General features: G+C 30.5%; 2 protein-coding genes across 3 annotated transcripts; both read right to left on the bottom strand.

Annotated features, from left to right (window-relative positions):
• Positions 1 to 311: 311 nt before the first annotated feature.
• Positions 312 to 9894, bottom strand: LOC111041910 (major facilitator superfamily domain-containing protein 6-like). Of its 2 annotated transcripts, none has more exons than XM_022326366.1 (7): positions 9558 to 9894; positions 8004 to 8366; positions 7668 to 7855; positions 6946 to 7082; positions 6749 to 6870; positions 4094 to 4336; positions 312 to 544 (listed from the first exon to the last, which is right to left on the bottom strand). In XM_022326366.1, the coding sequence occupies exons 1-7, from the start codon at positions 9625 to 9627 to the stop codon at positions 339 to 341; spliced, it is 1329 nt and encodes a 442-aa protein (XP_022182058.1). In that variant the 5' UTR covers positions 9628 to 9894; the 3' UTR covers positions 312 to 338. The 2 variants fall into 2 exon arrangements, with proteins under 2 accessions (XP_022182058.1, XP_022182059.1); XM_022326367.1 differs by having other exon boundaries at positions 9728 to 9891.
• Positions 9895 to 11909: 2015 nt separating this feature from the next.
• Positions 11910 to 20432, bottom strand: LOC111041912. Its single transcript, XM_022326369.1, has 7 exons — positions 20184 to 20432; positions 19215 to 19580; positions 18367 to 18554; positions 14326 to 14465; positions 13341 to 13462; positions 12873 to 13115; positions 11910 to 12559 (listed from the first exon to the last, which is right to left on the bottom strand). Exons 1-7 carry the CDS (start codon positions 20248 to 20250, stop codon positions 12405 to 12407), a joined length of 1281 nt encoding a protein of 426 aa, XP_022182061.1. The 5' UTR covers positions 20251 to 20432; the 3' UTR covers positions 11910 to 12404.
• Positions 20433 to 22389: the final 1957 nt, after the last annotated feature.

Below are 22389 nucleotides of genomic sequence, written 5' to 3'. Positions count from 1 at the left end.
ATATTGACATTATATTTAATAATACTTAACAGTGTAATTGGATTTTCAATAATTTTTATCATCTACAAGTGTTTGTGACAATTTTTGTTGAAAACAATTTATAATTATTATCGTTTGTTATTATTAAAAATTAATGTTGTATATACAATTTATTATTAACGACTTAAAATATTATAGTGATATAATTATAATGATAAAATTAAATTAATAAAATTAAAAAAATATTTTGTTTTTCATTGAAATATAATAAATACTGGAAAGGTATTTCCGTTTACAGTCGTGTTAGTAGGTAGGTATTATATTATATTATATTCGTGGCACTAGAGTCAAATAAGTTTTTAGGGAGAGGTGGAGGCGATTTCTTTTGTTGTATTCTCGTCCGTGGTTTCATTTTCTCTGGGTCTACTCGTTCGCACTATAAGTTGGTTGACGGATACTTGAATTAGAAACACGGAAAATGCCACGTAACTTAATAGCCGGAAAGAAGCCGAGCTTCCTATCTGTTCGAACGAGTAACCCGCCATAAACGAACCAAATGATATACCTGAAACAAAAATAAGAACAAAAATTATTTTGAAAAAAAATGATTATGTCAACTTACAAAATATTCTACAATAGCCAAACGAGTCATGTTTAAAGAACAACTTAATAAAATGTACAAATACAGGCGAAGATTTATTCAAAATCCCCGGCTTATTTATTTATTTTTTAAACTTCACATTTTTATAAGCAAACCAATTCATAAGACCCTGTCTGTATTTTAAATATTTTTTGCCTTTTCATATTCAATACAAATATTTCTGTAACTACAAATCAAGAATTTGCTTAACTATTTTTGAATGTTTAAATATGCCACTGGGCATGTACTGTGTGCAATGTTGTAATAGTGTAAAAATATCACGGACGCTATTCCGAAATTCCAGTTTAGTTTCAGATTCAACCACTATACCGTTCAATAACTTCTAAGGATCACGGAACACATCAACTCTGCGTTTGAAATGCACTGTCACACTGGCGCAATATTTATTGACATTTCAAAGGCGTTTGACAAAGTGTGGCATGAAGGCCTCCTTTTTAAACTACGTAACATTAATACTCCATCATATCTTTTAAATATAATTCACTCATTCCTCTCAAATAGACAATACTCAGTCATAATTAACGACAGTGCTTCTAACCTTAAGTGTATCTCTGCTGGTGTACCTCAAGTTCCAAACTTGGTCCTATTTTATTCAACCTATAGGTACGTTTCCGACATCCCTCAATCATCACGCCGCACACAAATTGCTCTCTTCGCTGATGATACAGCTATCTTCACGGAATCACGCAACATCGAAGCAATAACTAAAAATCTGCAAGATCACTTAAATACCCTTTCACACTGGTGTCAAAACTGGAGGATCAAAATCAGCGCCTCGAAGAGTATAGTAGTTATTTTTAGTCTACGTCGCTATATTACTCCCCCACAAATAAAATTTGGCAGTGAAAATATACCCTGGCCACCGACGGTTAAATACCTAGGTGTAACTCTTGACAAACGACTCAAGTGGCGGCCCTACATTTCATCCAAAGTCCAGCAAATATACCAGCGCATCTCAATGCTTTATCCCATCCTGAACAAAAATTCAAAGATACAATAAAAATGCTCTCTCCTAATTATTTTTAAACAAATTATACCCCCAATTCTTACCTACGCTTGCCCGATATGGAGTAATTGTGCATCCTCTCACATAAAAAATGCAAATTGTCCAAAACAAAGTCCTCAGAATAATTGCAAATGCCCCAGGGTTTGTCAGAAATGCAAATCTCCACAAAGACTTTCAAATCCAAGAAATCCAAGATCATATTAAAACATTAGCAAAAAATTTCTCACGCTCTCTTCCAAACTCATCAGGTGCAGTTCACTTTAACCTTCTCACTCACTCAACCCATCGTTGATTAAAACGAGGTCGTCCCCACGACCTCCTACACTAAGCCACCTCTCAACATCCAAATCTTCACTCTACACATGCGCTTCTTCCAGATTATTCTACGACTTCTCTGTACTTATAGTTATACTATTGTAAATATGTAAATATTAGTATGTTATTGTAATCACATTGTTACTTCTGCATATTTTAAAATTACCAATTGTTAATATTATCCTTAGTACTTATATAAATATTTTTAAATATCACGTTAATCCGTTAAGCTGTTATGTAAACTGTCAAATATACCTAGATATAGATAGTTTTAGGCTAGGAATGTCTTACGTTTAATAAAAAAATAAAAATAGTGTTAAAGTAAAATTTTAGATTCTGGACCGTGTGTATTTTTGTCTATAATTTTCTTTTGGTGCAGTAAAAATGCTTCGATTTTAAACTTGGGATGGAGGGCGATTTCTGAAATATAGTTGGATCTAGTAAGTACTTCAAGGAGATCAAAAGTACAAAATTCCTATTATTTTTCAAAATGATAATGAAAATCAAAAAAATATTGTTTTTTGGTGTATCTATATGAATTTTTTTTTATATCTAATATTGTAAAATTGAATACAAGATTCCTTATAAGTTCGTCTATCTTTAAAAAAAATTTCTATCGGATTGCCAAATTAAATATTTACAATATTGGTTATTCACTCGATTTCTCATGTAGGGATTTTCTTATTTTGTTGTAATTCAAAAACAAATAATTGCAGATACAAAATAGATATTTGTTGGATCAAAAAGCTTGAAAATTGAATGCGAGGCTCCTTGTATATTGTTAAAATATCAGTTAAAAAATATTAAAAATACAAATGTATGATTTTTGTTTTATAAACATTTAAAGTTTGAATTTTGACAAAATTTATAAATGATTTTGTTGTTACAACTATTATAGCTAAGGATTGAAAACTTAAAACGAGGTTCCACGTAATTATTTAATTCTGTAACCAAAAAATCTAAAAACATACATTGATATAGTTTTTTTTTGTTATTTTACTATTTAAATTTTGAAAAAATTACATATTTACACAAAGAATAATGATTTTAGTCATTTTGTTGTAACTTTAAAATGTATATGAACATTTATTGACTATATCATTGTATTTTATACATCTAATGAAACTTTCTAATGGTTTTTTTTAGCAAATGAAGCTAATCTACAAATTCCTAAAAGTAAAATTAATTACTTTGATCAGAATAATATCATAAAATACTATGTAATATACCAATAATACCACAGGTTAGTAGAGCGTCTTCGCCCAGAATCGTTTTTTGTAGGTATACAATGATTTTATACCATTGAATTCAAATTTAACATCATCCCTTACAGTGGCCCACGTGTAACCTACAGTACAGCAGAGCAACAATTACTTCCCCAATTTTTTAAAAATGATTTCTAATACAAACATTGCAAATTCATATTTAGTGATTTCTATATAATAAAGTATCATCGTGGCCGATTTTTATTATAAATGTGTGAACACGGTTGTACTTGTATGAATTGTAGTTTGACGCAGACACCGTTAACCACACACTTTTTGAGTGCCAGTATTGGAGCGGTCTAAGGGAGGATCTTGGCGGGCGCCTAGGCCACCCTCCAGCTCTTGAGGATATGTCGGCCATTCTCTGCGGCCCTGCTTTCGAGGACTTACCGTTGGATCACTCAGTGAAGGCCAATGTTCTTTACAACGCGGAGGAGACGTTTTTACAAGATGGTTGAAGAGATCCTGACTCTCAAAGAAGAGGAAGAGAGGGCCAGACAGGCAGATGAAGCCTAAAAGTTGTGAAGTGACGGACGGAGGACCCCTAACAGGGGGCGATCTGGAACGTGATGTCAAGGGTGGTGTAAACCGGCTCGGCGGCTCATCAAATATGATAGTATTTGATAATAATGTACTTATGTTTGTAATTATTCATTCTTTTTAGTGCATAATAAACGATGGCGACGCTGTCGACGTAATGCGCAAGCAGTTCCGGCAGCGTCGTCGATAACAAGAAGAAAAAAAAAGGTATAATATATACGCTTATTTCGGTGTGCCGATTCCTAACGATGATTAATTATCGACGATTATTTTAATCGTAATTTAATTTTTTACAAGGAGATGCTAATTAATTTTAACAGTACTCACCTATTCCGTGAAAAGCCATGCCAAATAGGCCTTGGAGAGTGCCTGCGCTGCCACTCGGTGCTATTTCGGCGGCGTATGAAATGCCAGAAATAAAGGCCAAGGTGAACGATATACCATTGGATAGTTCGACCGGCAATACCCACAACGGATCTTTGATGATCGAATAGAGGAAAAATCTCATTGCAAATATTGCGAACGATACCGAGAAAGCCGTCATGTGTCCAATTTTTTTCAGTATGTATCCTGCAGTATATAATAATATGACAACAAGTACATAAATTTAACTTGACAATGATCATACATTTTTTTGCTAAAATCTGTACATTTTATTTCTACTGCAGACAGTGGCGTGTAACATCGGGTCTAAGTGTTGCTAAGGCAACACCTTAAATATGGGTGGGTGGGTATTAATAAAAGAAAAATAGGACATTTTATAGGTTGGTATAACAGTATAATGAGGGGTAGGTCACCAACAATTATTAGAGCAACACCTATTTTTTTTATAATACACGCCACTGACTGCAGATCAATATAAAACTCAAATAATTGTACAGCGCAAAATATTGTTTTGGTGTTAAAATAGATAATAAATTATTTGATAGGATAGGCGTTTTGCACTCACGCGAAATCGATTTTTTATAGTTTTTTAATTATCTTAGAAAAAAATTACACATTATAAAAATTATAGAAAGATTAGAGGGGGAAACTTGTTAGGTAAATTGTTTTGACCAAAATTATATGTCAAATCCTCGAAAATATTACTTTATAATTTATTATATGTGTATAATGTATTATATGTATATATTATTTAAAAATTACTAAAAAACCATAAAAATATAAAATACCATTTCGCACAAATAGTGAACACCAATACGTTTTCTAAATTGGGTATAGGTCAGAGGCAGACAACAATATATGTGTTAATATCCTGAAAACAGTCAGATTTTACCTACCCACTGGACTGGCAACTGATAAGTATTATCAATCATATAAATCTAGTATCTGATATGTATAAAATAAACTATCCAATTATATAATAAGTTTTTATTTGTTGTGTATGTATGATAAGCGACATTAACTGTTATGTTTGATTGTTGAATAACATTGGTAATAATTGTAAAGTGCTTTTGTAATGAAAAACATTCATATAATTTTAACATGCACTCTACTTCATTGTGTTTATTAACAAAAATACATTTTTGCTAGTTAATTAATCAGATCCCATTTAATAGTTTAGTAACGTATTGTAACGTATACAGTGTGTTTCTTTTTGAAGGCAACACTAAATAATTCTGTCCAGTGACATCAGATTAATATGCGGTTTTCGGGAAGAGATGGGGAATACATAAATACACATTTCTTGATGATTTTTAGATCTTTCCGTGTGCGAATGTGCAATACCACTTGCATTTTTTTAAATGGTAACAGGTGTTTAGAATACCAAATTCAGATAGATCTAATTTTTTTAAGTCAATTTGGTCCTTTTTACCACAGCTCTCAAATCAAAATTGACTAAATGACAACTAGTTAAAATTTCGATTAAAATTTGAATTTTTTAACAATCGTACTAAAATTTTATGAATTTTTATGAAATTTCAAGAATTTTTTTTGTATTCGTAGGCTTGAAGACATTATTAAATCATTTAAATTTAATTTTGAGGAATCGATTAACATAAATTGACGTAAATGTTCAATTTACTAAGAAAAGATTAAACAAACTGATATGATTTATTTCTCATAACTTCTATTATTAAAGTTTCAATTTCAATTATTAATTTTATGATTGTCATTCTTTGTGATACAAGTGGGTAATTATTTGTAATCTTAATGATTATTTTATTTGTAGTCATTCCTAATGTAAACCAAATTTACTAGAATACTTGAAATTTCATTAAGCATAAGCTTCTAGTACGATTTTTGAAATATTCAAATTTTAATCGAAATTTTAATTCGTTGTCATTTATTCAATTTTGATTTTAGAGCTGTGGTAAAAAGGACCAAATTGACTTTAAAAAAATAGTTCTATCTGAATTTGGTATTCTAAACACCTGTTGCCATTTTAAAAAATGCAAGTGGTATTGCACATGCGCACACGGAAAGATCTAAAATGTGAAAATCATCATGAAATATATATTTATGTATTCCCTATCTCCTCCCGAAAACCGCATATTAATCTGATGTCACAGGACAGAATTATTTAGTGTTACCCTTAAAAAGAAACACTTTGTATATTGTAATGGGAATTGATGATACGTTGATAAATTATGGACAATTTTTTTTTAAAAATTTAACTATAAGCGTCAAAAATACAACATCTATGAGTTATGATATTAATTTAAATATTATATAGATATAAAATATTTTTTAACACTGATAGATGATACTTAAACTGTTTAGTTTAACTTAATATAAAACAACATCTGTTAAATAATAAAATTAAGTTGCAGAATATAAGTACCGATAGAGCATGTTATGAGTTTATGACATGGTTTAATAATTATGTAATTAAAATATATTAAATTAATTTGTAAATGTTTTCAGATTCATTTTTTAATTGGCTAGGAACTAGAGCAAAAGTGTATAATTATTGATCCAGGATTGATACACGGAAATTTAAAACTATATTTAACTTAGTAGGTAGGTATAGTTAGGTACCTGACATAACATAAAAAGGAATTTCCCCTAAACAACATTCTACTGTCACCGAGAAACCTTGTATAGTTTTGATCCATGGTAATCGTTCTGGATGATAATTGTGTGCTAAGTCTTCAATGTACCTATTGAAATAAAAAAAAGTAGATGTAAGTAAGTGTATTATAATAAATATTTTACAAAAATAGAAAAGTATTTACAGAAATAAATAAAACCAAATGAATGCTGCGAAAATACCGGTAAACACTGCCCACACAAGGTATGCACAGACTTTAACGTCAGATAAAATTTTTATAACATCCTTAGACATGTTTTTGGATGGATGAGTTTGGTTGCTCTGGAAAATAAATTTATATTCATAAATTATGTTAATAGCAACATGTTTAAAAGTCCAATAATAAGGTACGTAGCTTTCCCCCTACCACAAACTACACTTATTTACCTAACTTAAAGCGTTAATTGTTAATTTTAATATAATATTGATGTGTTGTACGCTGTTATATTAACAAATAAACAAACAAATAAAATAAAATAGGTACGCCGCCGCTGCAAGAATATGTTAATTTCAAACTGAGGCTTATCGAAATAATAATTTCAGATTAAACTGTGCTGCTATAAATAAAATAAAAAAAAAAAAAAAAAACTGAAAATAAAAGAAGTAAAGTTGTAGTTCAGTATAGCCAACATTGACCGAATAGTATTATAATTTACAAATGTCATTAAAAAAATAAAAAACTTGTTTAACTTGTTGTATAGGTGCATAAGCATTAACCACAATTTTGATAAAAAAAACTTTTTATTTTATCGTTGGACATTGGACATATTATATGAGACGTATATATATATATATATATATATATATTCTACAGTATGGATGCATCTATACACTTTCATGTGCTACATAGGTATTATTGGGACTTACCTCTAGCTGAGATGCAACAATAAAATGACAGATTAGGAATATCATAGAGATCACATACACTGGCAAGTAGTTTTTGTGCACTGGGTCTTCGCTGTACCAATCCACGCATGCGCCAACCAAAAGTGTAGACATTCCCCAACCAACAGCTCCCCAGACCCGCTGTCTCCCGTAACTCTTTATGTCGTCACCTAGAATACGTGATAATACATTTCATTTTTTAGTTTTTATATACATAACAATTATAATATCGTTAGATTGAGCTTTATGATACATAAAGTGCACCGTGATAAGCGGTAACTGTATTACAGGTATATACGATATATCTGTAGTCAATACCCAAGAGTTCCAAACAGATTGTGTCTTGGAGAACGTCTCCAATCATCCAAAGCAACGCCCTCGTTGTAATTGTGACCAAGAAAATCCAAAATTTCCAATGGGTCATGATGTCCAAGTTTTCAGTGAATCCATATTCTTTAAAGTCGGGCGTGAAGTGTATGAGCATTATAACAAATGCGTTCAACAGCGAAGCACCCAAAAATACTTGTTTGCGACAACGCCAACGGTCGGTAATGTATCCAGTTATTGGTCTTGCGATTATATTGAAAATAGGCATAAACGTAAGGATTATACCTATAACTAGTACAGGTATTCCTCGCTGTTTGGCTATAGTCGGTAAAAATGGATTTATCGGTGCGATTCCTGAAATAAAAGTTTCTAATATATTTGGTTGAAAAAAAATCGTAAGAAATTTTCGATCCCAAAGATTTGACGAGCGTCAGAAAAAAATGCAATATTAATGTATTATGACAATCTGAAGATTAAGACAAATAATTTATTATGCTACACCGCATTTTGAAAATATTGACAAAAGTAATATATGTACCTTGTTATATAACTTTATAGTGGTAACTTGATTTGTTTAAAATAAATTAATGTGTTACAGCATTTCTTATAATTAAAGTAATAGGTTATCGCCAATGTCCAAGGACCGCGGTAGATAATATACGGCACCCGACACCCTAACGTAGGCACATTTTATAATGTATAGATTAATACTGTTAAAATGATGTGTGCAATTTTAATTTTTACATTTTAATTATGAAACAGTTTAACCTTCCTGAATATTTATTTATGCCTGAAGTAGTTGCAAAAAAAAAACAATTTATTCTACCTTTCCCTTACCATCAATACCTGTTTCCAACAAAACAATTTCTATACCATTAGGCATTAATAAATGTACAGTAATTTTTATTTAATCTTACAAATGTTCCTTGAAAAATAAAATGAAAGCTGTTATGCAGAAAGTTAATTGTTGTTCATTTAGAAATAAAATAGGTTTAAGTACAGTATAGTAAGGATTTCTTCAAATCTGCCGGGTACAGTTTATAATATAGTAAACAAAATATGCACTAGCCCTCTAGATAAAAGATCAGTGAATACATTTTCGTTATATTATGAATACAATTTGCATTAATTTACAACGTCAATATTTCTCGGGAAAATTTTTTTAGAATCTTAAATACATATTAGCGTACAATTAAAAAAAAAAAACCATTATTATATATGTATTAATAGTGCCCACCTATAGAAAATATAATATTGGTAGAAACGATTGTTGGTAGAAAAATGAAACAAACACTTTTGTTGAATACTCGTTGTTTATTAATATAAAATAATAGGAATAATAAAAATATCACATTGCCGATAATATACTTCAGCAATTATATTATTTGGTGAATTAACTATTATTTTATAATATCACTGGCTATATCCAATCGTTATGGACCACATTATATTAAATGATGTGCTTTTGAAACACTTGTGTTATTGTTGCGTACGAAAATAAAGTTATTAATTATTAATAATAAATGTTCACAGTAGTTTACTTACCACAATCGTAGAAAAAAAAACTCATTTTTATGAACAACAGGTTTTTGTTTATATTCAATTTGTCAAACATTTCTGACAAGACTAACTTTAATAATTTAATTGTATTATAATAAAATGCTATTCTATAATAAATGTACTGTTTAAATTTGTATAATAGTGATACTATATACCGGCAAATTAATGTAGCGATCGCCAAGAGCAGTTGATGTGAAGTGTTGGCGTGGCAGACGGGAAGATATTGTCTCGCCGCGCCTTAGGTCGTACGGAAGGAACTGATCATGGGCAAACGGCCGTGGTTTCAGTGTGATGTAACGATAAGTATTAAATTATCCGCCAATACGGTCACGATTACTGGTTATAATATCATATAGGCAATAGGCACCGTTTCGCAGGTCTCATTTTAATATTTCGTGTACTTGATGACATAATATTGTAATTGTATATTTGTTTTCAAATGTAGAGTGCGGAATAGCGATACGAACAATTTAAAATCCATGGTTGTAAATCTATTGAAATTATACAATAACAATATACATTATTGTTACACACGACTATTATAATAATTTGTTACAATCCTGGGATAATTCGACTTGCAGTTGTAAGACGAAATAAATAAATACGTGTTTCCACAATTGTAGTTACTTACCCATACCTATATTTACTGTTTAATGTTTATGCATTCCGTCCGTGCCAACCAGCGGTTACGAATGATTTTATTTTCGAGTCGATGAATTAATAAATCAAATTTAAAACTTTTCTATACACTCCTAATACACTATTTCTAGAAATCTTAAGAAATTCAAAATTATCGATGTTCAGTTGATTTTTAATACTTAACTACGAGAACATACTATATAGACACACGGCGTGTTTGAGTCTTACATCCGATGATAATAATTTGCCTATTTTGTACTCCTTAGGTTATAGTTGTTTTTGAATTTTTGAAACTTAGTAAATTACCTCGAATTTAACGTATACAAATATGACTGTTATACTTAATGATGAATAATAATAATAATTCTATAAACATTTAATTTAATTTCGATAATATTGTTACATAAGCATGATTTTTAAATTATGTACCTAAATAAGAGAGCTATTAATAATACAAATTACGATGTAAGTACAATATAATATTATTTTGAGTGATAGCTGACAAGAGCCGGAAGTTAGTTATTTAAGTTGTAGGTGAAGTTGGCGACACGAACCTATTCCGCTTGAAATCCCTCAAACTGTTCAATGTCGCAGACACAAAGGCTCTTTTAAGAATGGAATTGCTCCTCTACTGCCTCCGAAAATGCCTCATTCTATATTATTATAGTAGGTAATAAATAGTGAACTGTTCTTGCTGTTATCAGTACCTAGATTAGCCAAACTATTTCATATGAACAGCATGGGAGTAACCCACTTACCTGTTTTTATTTGATATAAACAGATTGATAAGGTTATGTATATATATATATTTTTTTTAATCTAGAATTTATACAATATGTACATAAAAAAAAGTACAATAGGCATAAATGATGTTTTTATAAATTATAGTATATATGTAGGAGCTTTAATATCCAATATCTTGAGGGATGAACCAACCAGCAAAGGCACTTCGGCGTGAATTCACAAATTATTTAGGATTTTTTTTTTTTTTTTAATATCTTGTGTTTAATTTATTAGATCTCGAGGCCATTGTCGCTTGAGTCTTCTAGGGGGTTCTCCAGGGATGGAGATGGATAGTAACTTTTTAACGTGAGGGTCAGTGTAGTTATGAAGGCGATTTCTGAATTTAGAGTAAAATAGCTTGGTTGTTTCAGTGACTTTATTAATATGGAGATCTTTATGAAGGGTATGATTAGATATATAAGGAGGAGCATTGGTTATGAGTCTGAGGATTTTAGATTGGAACACTTGTATTTTTTGAATATTTGATTTTTTGGCAATGCCCCAGAGCGGTCAGAGCTATGTATATTAATCTGATTTTAACAGTATCCTTTTCGAGAGCTGCTGCACTGCTAACGGAGATTTCCACTTTTCCTACGAGGGTTGAAAAAAAAACCTCGTCGTCTCTACCAAATCGTATGAAACAAAAACTGCGACTTAATGGGCGACAATCTAACTTGAACGTTGGAAAGATTAAGGTTGAATATCGATCTTGAATCTTGATAAATTATTCCTATACTATATCCTTAGGTACATATGAAATGTAAATAGACAAAATAATTTTCACTGAAAATATAATAATACATATTATATAGATCTATTGCATAATATTTACTATACAGTTAACTATACATCTATCCAAAATATAATTTTAGATTTTATGTATAATATAGGTTATCTATTAAAAAAGCTCCGACATCCAGACATCAATAGTATTTAATTTTTAACATAATACGCAAAATTTATGCATCATATTTCGATTATTTCAGATATATTTAAAAATTAATAAGTACATTATAATATCGAGGCCGTAACTTGGAAAACATTTTGGGGTAAAGGGAAATGGAACATTTTTTTAAACATAGATAGTGACACTCATTTTTTTTAAGTTCAAAATATAAAAAATATTTTTTTAATCTAGTTATTACTGATTTTACATAAATATAAAATTATATTTTACTCACTATAGCCAATATTCACAGCTAAAATCATGTTTCTAATTTTTTTTTTAAATCAGGGGATCCAGGGGGTAGACCCCCCACAGTTACGGCCTTGCTTCATATAGCTCACAAATATCTGACAGTGGAGATACGAAATGAGGATCGTGTATGGAACTCTTACATTGATTTGAAGTCATCTTGTTTATGATAAATATTAAATACTTTGTCGATATGTATGTTTTGATCCTCTTATTTATGCAATTAATTTTCTGTTCCGATTTAAAAAGTAATTGACGACTATTTGAATGACACATACTATGAGTGCGATGAAACCGATAAGTCGAAAAGCCATCACGCTGCCTAAATGACTGAATGTGTAACCGGCTAATTTTGAACCCAAAGATCCTCCTGCGAAAGGAATAAATACAATACATATATAATATATATATTATTGTCAGTATAATATATTAATATTATTAGATGATCCGTTTATCATCGCTCGTTCGTTATTTTGAAAAGTTTTTTTGAAAATATTATTTTTCACACAATTCATTTTATGAAGTCATTGCAAAAAGCGTTTTAATTTTAAAGTTTTTTTTTTTTAAATGATAACATACATATTTAATTTCACTCGTTTAAACTTTTCAAAATATTGAATGGTAGATACCGGATCACCGTGTCTGAGTAACTAGAAATTCTATTATAGTATAAAGTGACGAACCGAATCCTTGGAAGGCCATCGAAAACAAGCCTTGGACTGTACCTTCGCTACCAACAGGGGCAATTTTCGCTGAATATGATATTCCAGCAATGTAGCTCAATCCAAACGTGATACCATTTAACAACTCTACAGGCAGCACCCAAAGAGGGTCTCGAATGATCGAATATAAAAGGAATCGCAATGCGAACATGGCGAAGGATATTGAAAAAGCCGTCATATGGCCGGTACGCTTAATCAGGTAACCTAAAATTTAAAACCATGAAAAGAAAACAGCAAATATTTAGTTTTTATGTTTACACATTGTATCATTCATCAATACATACTCAATATAGGTTATGACATATATTTTCTTTAAAAAATAACTTTTGTTTTAAAGATGTTCAACTACTTTTGAGTAAATTCCCTAATTTTTAGTTATGTGTATTATGGCTGCTTATGGATGTCGCTATGATACAATTATACACTTACCAGATAAATAGAAAAATGGAACTTCTCCACCTAAACACTCAATAGTGAGAGAAAATCCTTCGATTGAGCTTAACATCGATTTCCGTTCAGGGTGATAAATTGTTGCCAAATCATCGACATACCTGTAAAGTAGAATACAAATTGCACTAATAATAAATGTCTTAAGATATTCGTTTTTAAAAATAATATGGTGAGTAAAGCACTAAAGCACCATATTTGTTCTTAACTTTGACTTAATATATGTGTAACATTTGAAAAATATATAGCCGTGGTTGAAACAATTAGTTTTAAAAGACATGATCCCTTCCCATCAAGCTCTTAGAATTTTATATTTGAAAACTGACCAATGTTGTTTTGTTACTTTTGAATAGTTACGTAATTGTCTTACGGATATTTAAGGCAATTAAAAAATAATTAAAAATTTTAATCATATTTAATTTTATATTTCAAGTTATATTCATTAAACATTTTTCATTGCCTTATGCACCCCTAACCCTGGTATTTTTAATTGTACAGGTTTTAGTTTTTATATTATACTTGTAGGAATAGGATGATGCGAATCGCCATTTGTAGATCCGTTCTTTCTATTTATTAAAATTGTTTTCTATGCACATTTGTTTGGTGAAAACTTGAATTTGAATATTTAATATTTCTTATATGAGTATAGATGATACACAGTTATGTGTACTTATGAGGCCGTTTCCTATTCTGTTTTAAAATAAATATTTGAGATACTTCCTACTATCTTCTTAGTATTTACGTAACTAAAACGATTAACTTTTGAAACCTAGATAAGTAGATAACGATAGGAATATATTATAAATATGTAATAGACCTAACTTCCTCATAATCGTCGTATTAGTGTACTACGTACTTATGTACCTACTCACGTGCAACAGATTAAAGTGGATGGTTACGGGTGCAATTAAAATATTTTTGTATAGACTTATTATGAAGTCATTATATTACGTATGGAAATATTTACCAGATAAAATAGAACCAGACATACGCCGTGAAGATTCCACCGACCGTTGCCCAAACAAGAAAAACGCATACTTTGGCGTTTTTCAACACTACTCTCACGTCCCCAAGTATGTTTGTCGTCGGTCCGTCAGTTTCGGGTACCTATATTGTATCAAAAACAACCGAAAATGATAGACACGTAGCACAAACTAAAATCAATATATGTTGGTATCCCGTATTTTCCTATTTGGAAGCGTGTTATAGATAGATAATACATTTGTTTATACTGTCGGTTAGGTTATACTGTACAGATTTGTCACAACAGTATTTGTCCTTTTATTTGTTTTTGTTGGTAAAATATATTTTGGAGAAATAGTTATCGACCAATAAAATTTTTAAAAAAAACGTGACATTTTCTGAATAATGAGAAACAAAAATATCAAAAACCATATCTTTTTAATAGTTGAATAAAGCCGCTACTAACCGATATTTGATAATCGTTTTCGTTTACCACAAGTTTATAACTAATAGTCAAGTAATACAATATTTTAGTTTTTTCGATGATTACCGTAACATTTTATCTTTGATTATATTACTACTACGGTATACCTACCGGAATATTATAAATTTATGTAGGGGTAAATTTAGAAAAATCAAATTTTCACACATCGGGTTATGATTAAAACATTTTATACTGTTTTAGATTAGCTTAATCCCAAATAAGATACACGTCTTACGTTTCGATGTTCATACAGTGGACTAAGAGAAACTCGTGACTATTATATTATATAATGTGGTTAAATATTAGGATCAAAAATTGAAAAATTACACTACTTATGAGTTCACTCTTTAAAACTATGACAGCTATATAGTCTATACTCAATAATAATGTACAGGTCTACAAAGATTTTACTGTTTAAAATTTAATAACTGATTTCTATGTATTTTTTGACACTGATTTCAAAAATATTACAATTTTTTGTCTATCACTTAAAGGTCTAAAGTTATCCCGTTATTACCAATTAACATTATGCACAAATAGCCTACGAACAGTTAATTCTTTATTATATGTTATCGTTACGATATTAATACTAGGGATAGGCCGATACTAGAACCGATACTAGATATCGGTGATATCGATTTTATCGGTATCGGTTTTTTTTCAAAACCGATATTTCAACCGATACCAAAAAAAAAAAAAAATGCACAGATTAGGTTATCAATAATCAAATACTATAGATTATTGACAGGACCACGGTCTTGGAATAATGGACAGGACTGTCGTTGTTATCACATTACAATAACCACAATACAATAGTTAGATAACAATTATCTATATCTAGTCGTAGTGTCGAAAAACGAGATACGAGATTACAAAATATTAAATAGTGAATACTAGTCTACAACTGTTTATTTAGTATTTTTATTAATCATTATTAAATTTAATAATTATTTTTATTTACTAGTTTTATATAATACCTAGCGTAGTAGTTACTAAAAATAAACTAACATGTGATAACTCTTAAATAATAATTATCAATTTATTACCACTAATAAATAATAATCAATGTTTTCACTTTTCTAGGTAATATTATTTGTGTTATCGGGTATCGGTTTTATTATATCGGTTGATGGTATCGGTTTTATGGTGGTATCGGTTCATTCGGTTCATGTTTTTTTTGTCAAAAATGTTGTTTTAACATTTCCATATATTATCGGGTATCGGTTTTATATCGGCAGCATATATCGGAATATCGGATATCGGTAATAAGTGGTATCGGCCCATCCCTAATTAATACATAGTTACAATTGACAACCATGGTTTTTATATTAGGTAGGTATATCTGTATATTCGACTATACGAGATCGTCAATTAGGAAAAAACTGATAAAATAAGCTCGGAGGTAAATGTGTTTATTTTAACTTTATTTTTATCATTTAGTGTCACAGTTTCAATAGTAAGTATATATATTATTGTCAGTATTCTATTAGAAATATTTTATTAAATATAATATAATAAAATATATTATAAACATATAGTCCAGACATTTTTTGTTTTATTTGTGGCGATTTTATGGTGAAGAAACAAATTCAAAACATCAATCCTTTCGTGAAAAATGCATATTATGCATATTTTGGAATAAAAATTGGAGACCAGGATAAATCATGAACACCTCATAAAGTTTGTAAAATTTGCGTCGAAGACCTTAGAAATTGGACTAAAGGTAAGAAGAAAGCTTTATGTTTCGGAATACCAATGGTTTGCCGTGAACCTAAAAATCATAGTGATGATTGTTATTTTTGTTCATTTAATGTACAAGGATTTAATATAAAAAATAAGAAAAATATTATCTATCCCGATAACATTCGATCTGCTATAAGACCCATGCCCCATGGACCTACTATACCCATACATTTACCTCCAGTCAATCTTGATACTATTTTAACATCTGAATCCAGTGATATTGATTCGAATAATTCTGATTATTTTGAAGAATCTTGTAATACACCTCAACTTTTCACACAGAGTGAATTAAATGACCTTATAAGGGATTTGGATCTTCCAAAAGATGCTCAGAACTTTTAGCTTCGAGACTTCGTAATAAAAACTTATTAGCACCAGGCACGTTGTCATCTTTTTATAGAAATCGTGAACATGAGTAGTTTCAATATTTTACTCAAGATGAATCATTAGTATATTGTAACAATATTCCCAAGTTGATTAATAAATTAGGAAATATTGAATATAATAAAAATGAATGGCGACTGTTTATTGATTCAAGCAAACGAAGTTTAAAAGGAGTTTTACTACATAATGGCAATTTTTTAGCATCTGTGCCAGTAGCCCATTCAGTATCTCTTAAAGAAACTTACGATAACCTAAAGTTTGTTCTAGAAAAAAAAAATATTTAGAACACAAATTTTCGATTTGTGGAGATTTAAAAAATAATATGTATATTACTTGGTCAACAACATGGGTATACAAAATTTCCGTGTTACATTTGTGAGTGGGATAGTCGAGCGCGTGACAAACATCGGACTCAAAGACAATGGCCTTTAAGAAATAATCTTATCGTAGGAGATAAAAATATATTACGAAGTAATTTAGTCGACCCCAAAAATATTTTATTACCACCGTTACACATAAAACTGGGTCTAATGAAACAATTTGTAAAAGCATTAGATAAAAATAAAAATTGTTTTCAATATTTATGCATACAATTTCCACAACTTTCCGAAGCTAAGCTCAAAGAGGGTATTTTTGTAGGCCCACAAATAAGAACATTATGCAAAGACAATGCATTTTTAAATTCGATGACAACTATTGAAAAAAATGCTTGGATTTCATTTAAGGAAGTAATTAACAATTTTTTTGAAAATATTAAAAGTGAAAATTACGAAACCATAGTAAATTCTATGTTAGAAAACTATCGTATCTCGGGCTGTAACATGAGTATCAAAATGCATTTTCTATATTCACATTTGGAAAAATTACTGGAAAATTTGGGAGACTTAAGCGAGGAACAAGGCGAAAGATTTCACCAGGATATAAAAGAAATGGAGAGACGCTACCAAGGGCGTTGGAGTGTTTCCATGATGGCTGACTATTGTTGGATGTTGCAACGTGAAACTCACTATGTATATAAAAGAAAATCGACTAAACGAAATTTTTTTTCAAAGAGGCAAAGATATTCTTCAAATACGAAGTAATATTAATGTAAAAATTGTATTAGTTGTTTAAAATAGTTATGTAAATATGTAATCTTTATTATTTTAAATTAAAATTTTTTTTTGTTAATATGCTACATTTCATTCATAAATTGTAAAAAACTGTGACGTGGTATGACCAAATAGTTAATATATTTAAATTTGGTGAACATATTTTAAATAAAACCAGTTATTAGAAACAGGACAGCTTTTAAAAATATTTTTTTTGTATACCTATATATATATAATCATTGATCACACTATCATATAATTTGGCTTTATGTTTGAGATTGTCTAAAATTCGGCATTATGTAAAAACTTAACTATATTGTTGTAAGATTATACGCAGATATACCTTTAAGTTGAATGCCACCACGAAATCTACGAAAAACGAGGCCGCCGAGAGCAAATATCCGGGCAAATGGTTCTTTTGTGCTAAGCCACTGCTGTACCAATCAATGGCACTCCCCGCCACCAAAGACATGGTGCCCCATCCAGCTGCACCCCAGAGCCGCTGCATTCCAAACTTGACGGTATCTCCGCCTGGAAAAAAAACATCAATAATTATCAATATAATATATATTATTTCTTGTTTATGGACTACTTATTCAAAATAATAATAATATATCATATAATACTGTATTCAACGCATTGCCGAAATAAATTATGTGTTGACATCGATACTAGGAAAAAAAATCCACGGACTAAAAAACTAATGGAAACAAAATCTATGAAAAGAAAGCCAAAAAAACTCTACTTTGTACCATTCTCCTACTAACCCGGTAGGTTAGGTAATATCTTAAAAAATTACTTAAACTAATTATAGTAGGTAATTGAGTTTTATTTTTTTATTCGAAGTAATTTAGGTAAAATAAGAAACCGAAGATTTTGATCAGAGTGAATAAGAAATAGTATAGGTATTCTTTTGAAATTGGTGTAATTTATATAATTACTAAAAAAAACCTTATAATTAATAAGATCTATTTACCCTTGATTTATGCCATCAGTCACGGTTATTTATGGTTTTAGATTCTATCAAATTTTTAAGAACTTTACTTCGTTTGTACGTTTGATCTTGTAATTTGGCATCCCCCGGAATGTCTTTCCCCTCTCACTCAAATTACCTCGCAATCACTTCCCATACCAAGGAACTGGAATTAATTACTATAGGTACATATAAATTATTATTAATCGTGGCCGTGCCTAGGATTCCCATGCATATGGTCTCCTGCAAGACTTCGCCAATCATGAACAAGATCATCCTCAGCATGACGACGATCGAGAACCACCAGAAATACAGCGAGCCATAGGTCTCGGTGTCCGGTATCTCGCCGACCGACGACGTAGCGCCCGGCACGAGGTACAGCGTGGGAGTTATAAGACCGTTGAGAAGGATCACGCCAAGGAACACGGTTCGCCGACACTTCCATCTGTCGGTAACGTAGCCGGTCAGCGGTTTGACCACGATGTTCAGCAGTAACAGTAACGTGAAAATGTTGCCGACCACCGACGGCGAGTAGCCCCGCTGCTTGGCGATCGTCGACAGGAATGGGTTGATGGGCGAATTTCCTGGAAAAACCAACACATTCGAGAGTACAATACGAATATTATTATAATTTTAAAACGAGTGCTCTCGTCGCGCATCAAAGCGAATTCTGCAGTGGCATAAAATAAAAATATTATTTTGGACGGTCGAGTCGAACCATACCGATTGATACCGATTATATTATAATAAATATTATATCGAATATATTTTATACCATACGGTAAGTTGATTAGTTGAAAAGTCAGTAAACTTTTTTTTTGTACCTACCTACTACCTAAATCATGGTAAGATATTGGCCATTAGTCATATAATTTAGAACAAATTACATTGAAAAAACTGCGCTAAAAAATTTGAACTACATTGTAGATAACATTTTGGATGTAAGTGCATCCTAAACGAGTCTGCGCCGATATGGTTGTAGTTCGGCGAAACTTTGGAACGCAAGAAATATACCGAAGACGTGGTAGTTGATAGCATATTCATTAGGCATCGCTCTCTCTCTCTATATATAATATTATATTAATGCGCTCTCAGTCATGTCAGCAGAGCCCAACGCCGTTTCAAATCGAAATTAAATTAAACGAAATAAATAAATTACTAGCGGAATTAATGAATACAAAACCTACCTGCATCGAAAAGAAAATAATGCGCCTTTATGGGCAACAGATCTGTGTTTATGTTTAAAAATCCCATCGCGCCCGATTTATCTTTCCGTACATAGACGAAGACGATCACGGGCCCTCGGAACAATGCATGTGACTGCCATCGCGGACCGTGATTTCGCGACGTTTCAAAACATTAAACTTCAGCAATATTTTAATACGTTATATTTATCGTATGGTGCATACACTTATATAAAATCCATAACAAAAAATCAGTAAAATAGTGTACAGAGATTGTGTGGGATTAACCCATACACTAAATATACATATTATACAGTACGATAATACTTCGTATGGGTATACCTATTATTTGTTTACATAGCGAATAAATGTAAAACCATTGTCTATACAATATTTCAATTGAGTACTCAACAAGACATCGTCTATAATATTTTAATCCATCTAATGTTAACATTGTGTTAGATAGCTAATTTTAAAGGCTGGTGATTTGTTCACAATAATATGATGTTTTCAGCTTAATCATTAATCAGAATACCAAACATTATCGTACTTCTGACTAATTTTATCGGTTTGGTTGTTATTGAGTTTAACAAGTTGACTGAAGTGAGAGTTTTTTGAAATCTCGCAGAACTTTAACTCTCTGCCACTGGTTTGTTTCGAAAACTTACATTAAATGATTGGGTGTTTTTTTAAGTCTTTGACTTCAAAATTGTATATAATATACAATATTAGCATATAATTGAAGATTTTTTTTGGTTTTTGGATTTTTAAAAGGCAACATTCTGAATAGGGTCTCTAGAACTCTAAATTAATTTTTTGATCATTATCAAAATATCCCTTATACTGAGATCCCAAATGAAATCTCAAAATTATTCTTAACCTACTTAAAATGTAACAATACATACATTTATTAATTTAATCATGGTAGTACACAATTAATCTTAAAATAGTATCAAGTGTTCAAAATAATTTTAATGACTTAACAATATAGAAAAATATAACAATATTTTTTAGACATGTGTAAATTCAACAGAGTAGTATACAATTTGAAAATTGAAATGAATTACTTATAAAGTTATAACTTATAACAATCATTTGAGTTCACTTTACCCTGCTTTTTAGTAACTAAGTTTCAAAATAATTGACATAACATAACAAATATACTATAGACATTTTATAATTTCAATATAGTAGTATACAATTTGATAATTAAGGATTACCACGACAAAATAAATTTGTTTGTGTAAAGTTTACTTAAATAAAGATACCTAAATAAATTTGTTTGTGTAAACCAGTGGTGCAACCTTTTTGATCCACGACCCCCAAAATTATTTATTTTGGTAATACGACCCCTTCCTACAAACATTATGTAAGTGTGTAATATATATTTACTTCATAGTTTTAATGTATACAAACATATTATTCATATAAATTAAAACGTTAACTTCAATATTTCTTACAAAATTAGAGTTATATATAGAATCTAAAATTAAAAAACTACTGAAATTATTATAGTGATAAACAACATTTTAATATTTTTAAATGATGAAATTGCTAATAAATTATTTTAATGAGAAACCTGAGCTTGCATTGTAGACATGATTGATTCTGTGTTTGGTTTGATATTTGACACTACTACTCTTAAATCAGCTTCAACATTTAATGTGAAGCGATATTTATTTTAAACTATCGCAATTGACACACACATTGACCAGGGAATAGCAATATATAAGTTTTTCATTTAGTGTAATTGGCGACCCCCTAATAAAATTTCACAACCCCCAGGTTGCACACCACTGGTGTAAACGATTGCGATTACGATTCACGCATAGCTAAATAACTAGTTATGATAGCAACCTTGTGATACACAGGTTCATGACCATGGTTTCACGTTTATAATATCATGATATTTTTTTTTTTTTTTTATTGATCTAAAGAACATCAAATATGGTTAATATTTGTAGGGGGAGACGATTGATTTGAAACACTTATTTGTATATGTGGCAAGGATGTGTTGCTAAAAACCCGGGTGGTCATCCATCCGAGTCCTAGCAACGACGGTCGGTACGTACCCTCGGAGCATTGCCACAGAATGAGCTTATGAACGCGCCTCAAAAGGAAACTATTATAATACTGTACTTGTATTGTCAACAAGTATCAACATCAATGAACGTGGTTTACTATAAAAAAATGTTCGATGTGCCATAAT

This window comes from Myzus persicae, unplaced genomic scaffold, assembly GCF_001856785.1.
Source record: "Myzus persicae strain clone G006 unplaced genomic scaffold, MPER_G0061.0, whole genome shotgun sequence".
Taxonomy (NCBI): Eukaryota; Metazoa; Arthropoda; class Insecta; order Hemiptera; family Aphididae; genus Myzus; species Myzus persicae.
The sequence above is the reverse complement of the archived record's forward strand: the minus strand, read 5'-3'. Positions and strand labels throughout refer to the sequence as shown.